The following is an 8,867-nucleotide window of genomic DNA, read 5'->3' as shown; positions in this document are numbered from 1 at the left end:
AAGCCTAGCAGAGAACTCATGTCTCTCTTCAGCCTTATTAGAAACTCAAACCACTGATTATCATCTATGGTTCATATTGCATGATTGCTCTGAACAAATGAGCCACAGACACAATCATAAAAGAAAGACATCAGACTAGATAAACTATCACTTATAAAGAATTAATAGTAGATAAGAACTACTTTAGGTGAAAGGAAGGACAACACTCAATACAGCAGAGGTCAGCACAACCGGACTAAACCAAAAGCAAAGAAGTTTCCTGAATTGACTGAATGCTTCGAAGGTTAGCAAAGCAGGGGCAAGGGTTTGGGGACCACGGTTTCAGGGGACATCTAAGTCAACTGGCATAATAAAATCTATTAAGAAAACATTCTGTATCCCACTTTGAAGAGTGGTGTCTGGGGTCTTAAATGCTAGCAAGCAGCCATCTAAGATGCATCAATGAGTCTCGACCCACCTGGATCAAAGTAGAATGAAGAACACCAAGGACCCAAGGTAATAAAGAGCCCAAAAAACAGAAAGGGCTACATGAACCAGAGACTACAGCATCATCCTGAGACCAGAAGAACTAGATGATGCCCGGCCACAACCGATGACTGCCCTGACAGGGAACACAGTGGAGGACCCCTGAGGGATCAGGGGAACAGTGGGATACAGACCCCAAACTCTCATAAAAAGACCAGACTTAATGGTCTGACTGAGACTAGAAGGGTCCTGGTGGTCATGGCCCCCAGACCTTCTGCTGGCCCAGGACAGGAACCATTCCAGAAGCTAACTAGTTGGACGTGGATTGGACTGGACAATGGGTAGCAGAGCGATGCTGAAGAGGAGTGAGCTACTTGGATCAGGCGGACGCTTGAGATATGTTGGCACCTCCTGCCTGGAGGGGAGATGGGAGGGTAAAGGGGCTTAGAAGCTGACAAAATGGACACGAAGAGAGTGGGAAGAGGGAGCGGGCTGTCTCATTGGGGGAGGGTAATTGGGAGTATTTTTAGCAAGGTGTATATAAGTTTTTATGTGAGAGACTGACTTGATTTGTCAACTTTCACTTAAAGCACAATAAAAATTATAAAATAAATAAAAGAATTAAGACAGCCATGTTGTATGCTAACCATCGGCTCAAGGACCTCTGGTCTGATGTCACTACTCTCCAGAGGCTACTTAATCTCATTGAGACAAGATAGCCAGCCTAATTGATATAGAAAATGAAGGCCCTTTGATCTTCTATCAGACAGCGTCAGACTAAGAGAAGGATCCAGCAGGCAAGATGACCACCTTCCAAAGGAGAATTAACACTACAGGAAGAAAAGCAGTAATATCTTACTTTGGTTTACTTACTTAAAGAAGGATTGAAAAGTCATAAATTCATTCTAGTGAATGGATAAGGTTTGTATGCTCTTAGTGATAAAACACAAACAGTATTGTTGCTATGAAATCTTTCAAATTATCAGTTTGAAAGATAAGTATTATATTAGTGATAGAAAACACAATGGAAGCATAATAAACGTAACAACACCTGCCTTTTAGTACTTAACTGTAAAAGACATGTGTTTGTCAAGTCAACCTTTACTGCCACAATTTACTGTCCCTGTTGTTATTCTTGTTAAAAAAAAAAAAATGTTAGGGCCCATTAAGTCTGACTCATACTGCCCCTACTAAAGAATTTTCTAGAAAGGATTTTGTGTCATGATTTATAGCATTCACGTGGCTTTGTAAATAAATTAGGTAGCTACACATGCAAGAAAGCAGCTTTGCAATAATCAGAATACCTAAGACTATACTAGTGCGTCTGTAAAGTTATCATACCATTATTCCTATGCCAGGAAAATCGTATGTACACATTAAAATCATTATATCAGTTATATTTTACATACTTAAAATAATGGTGGTTTTTCAAAAACCAGTTCAAGGGCTGAGCCAATATTGAAAGCTTCTTCAAGGTTGGCCAATGTGCTCTGTTCTTGTGACATGGTGACAAACTGGCAATAGACTGGGCTCAGTTATATCTGACACCCCCAGATCTGTGCAAAAGTGATAAGAGTTGCACTGAAGACTGAATTCAAAGCAAATGCAGAACAAACTTCTGGCAGGTATGTAAAAATTGTGAAAGTGAAAAAGGAAGATCTACCCTGACCAAAGTTTGAAATGCTGTATCTTCAAGGTGAAGATGTGTGGGCACATGTTATAGCAGACTGAAAACAATCTCACTTCATGGAAAAAAAAAAAAATACTGTTTTGTTCAAAGATTGACACTGCCAATAAGTTCAGGTATGGTTTAAAAAAAGACTGACTATATGGGCAAGATTAAAAATTATAGTATTTAGTGAAAAAATTACAAATAACACAGCGTTTTTCTTTTCGATATAGATGATTGCTTTGAAAAGTTAATATGCTCTCTAGTTTAGTAGTTCTGCCAACTGGATCTCATTCCTGATGCATGTAAAAAGCCTAGGGTATCTGATATTTGGGCAAATGTATCCTTCCCACAATCTGACATTTTTAAAGCTGAGAACTATGAAGAAATACTCCAAAAGCAGTATCAGAAAGGACTCAAGGCAGAATATAAAATAACATTTTTCTTACCAGAGACTGCATCAATAATGATGAATAATCAAATCAACAATAACAAATTAATATTGATTTGAATGAGTCTAGAAAAACTTCTGGTTGTCTGATTATACATATTATATAAATGCCTTCAATTAAATTATGGTCCTCTTGGGATTTTTCTTCCAGTAATTTACAAGCACAGCCTTTAAACTTTTGAACTACTCAATTGTCTACTTCTGTTTCCTCATTAAAAAATTTAAACCCGTTTTCTGTTCCACCATCTTAAAGGTACCACAGAAGTTGTTTGCTGGACTCAGACTCACTTCCATTTTCCTGGAAAATCTAGCACCTGGTTTATGATTTTCCTCCACACCCTTATTCCTCATCATCACCTCTGACAACTTCAAAATTCAAAAATGCTAGGGGCCTAGCAGATACCTCAACTGTTCAGTCTGTAATCATGCTAACTGCAACCTTCCAGCTCTACCCTACTTCAGCCATGCACCAACAAGATCGCTCCCCAAATTTCATCATTACAGGCACTTGGAATGTCCATTCTCCATTCGAAACCCTGTATCTGCCACTCAACTGCTTGCCCACCGCTCTGCCTGCTCTCTGCTCACCAGGCTGTATAAACTCTAAACCCCTCATTATTTAATCCCTCCACTAAACCTCTTCTCACCCCTTTTTACTTCCCTCACTAACATCGAGGCTCCCATCATGTTTTCACGACTTACCATCCAAGTGGGCAAACCTACATCATACACACTGTCCAGTTTATCTGTTTATGCCCAAGAGCATTGCTGGAGAGAACTGGAACTGGCCTGGCTCACTATAACACAGTTGTGCTGGCTTCCACTGTGCCAGGAATGCCAACAGCAATCCCGTGATTCACTGCTGAAAACATTCTCCCCAACAGCTCTACACATATAGTTCTTGTCCACTGGCTTCAAACCTCCTGTGTTATTCCTGTATCATTCCTGGCAAAGAGTTCTCAAAGCAATTGAATATAACTGGCTCATCTCCCCTCCACTTCTCCTTAATACACACCCATTTTTTCAATTAACTTCCCTCAAATTCCACCTGTCTCAAAGGTATTTTACCACTATTTATATGACTTCCAATTCTATATTTTCGGCCTTGAGATTTCTCCAGAGGTCTAATGCCATAGTAACAGCTTCTTATAACATGCCCCAGTTCTTAATCCAAAGCTGGCACATAGTAGGCACTCACTAGATATTTATTGAATGAATGAATGTATAAATAAATGAATCTACACCTGGATATCCTAGTTCCAGTTCAACTCTAGATAAGTGAAATTACTGGTGGGGAAAGAAAAAAGGTCATTGCAGAGGAAGACTGTTTCGTTTTGGGGGAAAGGAGCTTTACTACTCCTTCTCCATCAGCTGTTGCTGTTACCTTCAACTCTATCTAGTCTTCGGATTTGTATTGATTTTTCAAGAAAGGTTTTTTGAAAGTATTTGGAACACAGAATCAGGCCCATATACCATTACTTTAAATGAAATAAAGACAACTTGATTGCACACACAACTGTGGCAATAGCTAAATGCATATTAAATATACAGTATACATAAAGTAACATGCTTATAAAATCATAAAGTACATAACGTCACGCCCTAATCCATCCTGATCATTAACATTCTTTTTGCTACATTCAAATTCTAGTAGCCTGGTGACTCCTGTGCTTTTTTCATTCTTCAAATGTAAAGGATCCTTAAACCAAAAAAACCATTGCTGTCAAGTCGATTTTGACACATGGCAACTCTAGAGGACCCTGGAGGACAGAGTGGAACTGCCCCCATAGGGTTTCCCGGGAGGGGCTGGGGGATTCCAACTGCTGACCTCTTGGTTAGCAGTTGTAGCTCTTAACCACTGGGCCACCAGGGCTCCATAGGATCCTTATGATAGCGTAAAAAATGAGCACCCACCACATCAATTCTATATGCTTTCTCACATGCTGTTTCTATTATGTATACTATTTTAAATTTCTTATGATTTTGTTTAAAATAAATGTTTTTAAATTGTAAGCTCTGTTTTTCTGGTTTCTTCATCTATGATTTTTTTTTCTCTCTCTCTAATGTGGAGGAATTCCAGGAAGCCCAGAAACAATATCTAACAAGATCTGAGCAGAGGAAGGAGAGGAATGGCAAATAAACATTTTCCAGTGTAGGGTTAGAAAGATATTCGATCTTTAAATGTGTTCAACAAATGGGTTTAATAATGCACATTTTGGTATAAAAGAGTTCACAACAGAAATATTTACTACTCAGCCGATTTATCCTGGGAATTACACAACATGGACCATTTTCAATAACTCTTTTCATTATAATGATTTCCTCCTGCTCAAGCAGCAGAGATGTACAAACGATTTTGGTCTAGAAATTTAGTATGTTGAGATACAAATGAATTAAAGAAAAATTAAAATAGAATCATTTTCATCACTTTTGGGCAATGTTCTACACTGTCTTTCTCAAGGTAATTTAGCCTACTTAAAACTTTCCAACTGAATACAAAATTGCTTTTAATTCAAAATTCATACAGCTAAACAACTTAAAAAAGCAGGTTTGTTTTAAAGGCATGGTGAATTAGTGGTAGATCAAAACAAAAGATGAAGATATATATTTTAGGAGACCAGTTGGTTTCTTTTAGTTATGCAATCTAAAGATCTTGAAGTGCCTGCTGAATCATAAAAAAAAAAAAAAAAACACTAAACATTATGTTTAATATGAGTCCCTGGGTGGCACAAAAGGTTAAGCACTTGACTACTAACCAAATGGTTGGTGGTTCGAACCTACCCAAAGGCACCTCGAAAGATAGGCCTGGTGATCTGCTTCTGAAAGGTCACAACATTGAAAACCCTATGGAGCAGTTCTACTCTGCACACATGGGGTTGCCATGAGTCGGAAACAACTTGATAGCAACCATTATGGATTGAATTGTGTCTCCCAAAAATATGTGTTGTAAATCCTCACTACGTAAGTCAAAAGAGGAAAGGACATTATTATCTGGGAATACACAGTGGAAAATTCCACTTCTTAAAGAATTTTGAAGTTACAAATTTTTTTCGGAATCCATCTAGCCATGATTTTTTTACAATTATTTAACACCTGCTATAAAAAAAAAAAAAATTTTTTCTTTTATAAGCCCTGACGAGAGCCCTGGTGGTGCAGTGGATAAGAGCTTGGCAGTTCGAATTCACCAGCTGCTCCTTGGAAACCCAATGGGCAGTCCTACTCTGTCCTCTAGGGTGCTATGAGTTGGAATCAACTCGATGGCAACTGGATTGGCTTTTTTGTTTTATAGTGGTTATAAATAACCTTATTTGGGAATGGGCTTTCTTTGTTACGTTAATGAGGCAGTATTAGTGTACTTAGTGTCTTAAGTCACTCTCTTTTAAGAAATAAAGGAGCAGATGAAGCAAGCAAGTACAGTTGTGGAAAACAGATGCCATGCCACCTGTGATCTCCAACGAACCAAGAAACAGAAGCTGAATAGAGACAAGAACATTCCCCCCAGGGCTAACAGATAGAGAAAGCCTTTCCCTAGAGCCAGCACCCTGAGTTTGGACTTCTAGCATCCTGAACAGTGAAAAAATAAGTTTCTGTTTGTCAAAGCCACCCACTTGTGGTATTTCTGACAGCAATAGATAACTAAGACAGAAACCAACAACACTTTTAATATAATGTTGTGCTTATTTAATTAATATTCTAACATGTCAATTCATGTAGACTATGTAAATGGTAACATATATATACTGTATAAAAGTAACTTTACTTAATAAAACTACTCAATTATTAAAACCTCTTCAAACATTCTGAATGAATAGAAATATAAAGTCATTCATTTAATCATTCATTCATTTATTACTGTATAAAAGTAACTTTACTTAATAAAACTACTCAATTATTAAAACCTCTTCAAACATTCTGAATGAATAGAAATATAAAGTCATTCATTTAATCATTCATTCATTTATTCAATAAATAGGTATTAGAGGTAGATGATGTTTAAGGTAGAATAGTAGGAGCTAACTCCGCAAGGAGTGTTACAAGTATAGAGGTAATTAAGATATATTTCCATATCCCTGCAATTTATAGTAATAAATGCTACAAAAGAGATGCTATAAAAATGCATAGAACGAAAGAAATTGGTGATAATTATTATACTAGTCTGGCAATTTAGTGATTTGAATTTTATGCTTTACAAAGCTGACAAAGCTGTCTGAATGGCAATCACATAAAGCAGCACCTTTATTCACGGTTTTATTCTTTTAGGATTTGTACACTCTGAAATTTTTACTACATTTGTCTAATTTATGGGGATCAAAAATTCAGGGGAGCACATATTGGGCATAAGGCACTAACCTGGGCACTAACTGTATACATTAAAATGAATGCAAACAGAAAATAAATGCTGACAAGTATGTGGAGAGATCAGAATGCTTATCTACTGCTGGTGGGTTGTTAAATAGTACAACCACTATGGAAAATAGTATGATGCTTCCTCAAAAAACTAGAAATAGAGCTACTTCATGATCCAACAATCCCACTTCTAGGTATATACCCTAGAGATCTAATAGAAGAGACATGCACGGACATATGCATACCTATCCTTATTGCAGCACCATTCACAACAGCAAAAAGATGGAAACAGCATAAGTGTCCATCGGTGGATGAATGGATAAACAAAATGTAGTACACACATACAATGGAATTCTAAGCAACCATAAAGAATGATGAGTCCTCAAACAACTTATAATGTGGATGAATGTAGAGGATATTATGCTGAGTGAAAGAAGTCAATCACAAAAGGAAAATATTGTATGATATCACTTTTATAAAAGGACAAGCATAGGTATATACACAGAGAACAATGTCCACCGGTGGTTACCAGGATGGGTGGGTGGGTGTGGAATCACTCTCTAGATAGCAGACACTTGTCATTTTTGGTGATGGGAAACACAACACCAAATGTGGGGTGAAATGTGCACAGCTTGACCAAAGTAAACAATGTCACTAAGATGCACACAAGGAAATTGGTGATTGCTATTGGAAACCCTCATAGCATAGTGGTTAAGAGTTAAGGCTGCTAACCAAAAGATCAACAGTTCAAATCCACCAGGCTCTCCTTGGAAACTCTATGGGGCAGTTCTACTCTATCCTATACAGTCACTATGAGTCAGAATCCACTCGATAACAATGGGTTTGGTTTTTTTGTTTTTGTTTTTGTTTTTTTAGTTTATGGCATATATAATTTTGCAACAACAGCAGCAATAATAAAAAAATATGTGTAGGTATATATGTATGTATGTATAGCTATGTATATGTGACTATATGTGTGTGTGTATATATGTATGCATATGCCTGTATGTATGTGCATACATATGTATTCACATATATAATAAAGCACATGGGGGCACAGTTATGGATATTTCTTAGACATAACCAAATATCTTGAAGGATTGGTCTTCTGGGTTTTAAGACCTAGGACCATAGTCTTATGGGAAAATTTGGTCAATTAGCATAATATAGTTCATAAAGTTTAAGTTCTACATTCTAGTCTGGTGAGTAGTATCTGGATCTTAAAAGCTTTCGAGTGGCCATCTAAAATACAACTATTGGTCTGTACTTATCTGGAGCAAAAGGGAAAAAAGGAAACCCAAGACTCAAAGAAGAAACTAGTCTGCAGGACTGTCTACATGAACTACAACCTCACATACCCTGAGACCAGAAGAACTAGATGGTACCCAGCTATCACTACCTGTCATTCTTATCAGGGCCATAGAGTGGAAGAAAATGTGGAACAGGTCCTCAAATTCTTAAAAAAAGCCAGACTTACTGGAAGGGTTGAGACTAGAGAACTTCCCAAGACTATTGCCCTTGGATACTCTTTAAGCCTTGAACCAAAACTATCCCCTAAAGTCACCTTTTAGCTAAATAACAGATTGGCTCACAAAATCAAGAACATCAACCATGAATATTGTACCCCTTCAAAAAATCATTTATATGAGACCAAATGGTCAACAGTTACTTTCAAAGATGGGAAGGTAAGAGAACAAGGAAACTAGATTACTAGAAAAGGACCAACCAGAACGGAAATAATAAGAATGTTCACTCATTGTAAAGAATCTAACCAATGTCACTGACCAATTTGTTTAGAAATTGTTGAATGCGAACCTAATCTGTTGTGTAAACTTGCATCAAAAACACAATAAAATACTATTTTTAAAAAAATGAACGCAGCATGCATGGTCCCTTCACTCAAGGGGTTCCTAATCTGATAGAAAAAAAGGGGCA

The 8,867-nt window shown here is 37.3% G+C and overlaps 1 protein-coding gene across 1 annotated transcript; it reads left to right on the top strand.

Annotated features, from left to right (window-relative positions):
* The first annotated feature begins 1,968 nt into the window (after nt 1-1,968).
* LOC111749757 (ATP synthase subunit epsilon-like protein, mitochondrial) lies at nt 1,969-2,581 on the top strand. Its single transcript, XM_023544645.2, is given in 1 exon segment — nt 1,969-2,581. A coding segment is annotated over 1 exon segment (165 nt). The 3' UTR covers nt 2,134-2,581.
* The last annotated feature ends 6,286 nt before the right edge of the window (nt 2,582-8,867 follow it).

Source organism: Loxodonta africana, chromosome 8 (assembly GCF_030014295.1).
Source record: "Loxodonta africana isolate mLoxAfr1 chromosome 8, mLoxAfr1.hap2, whole genome shotgun sequence".
Taxonomy (NCBI): domain Eukaryota; kingdom Metazoa; phylum Chordata; class Mammalia; order Proboscidea; family Elephantidae; genus Loxodonta; species Loxodonta africana.
The sequence above is the reverse complement of the archived record's forward strand: the minus strand, read 5'-3'. Positions and strand labels throughout refer to the sequence as shown.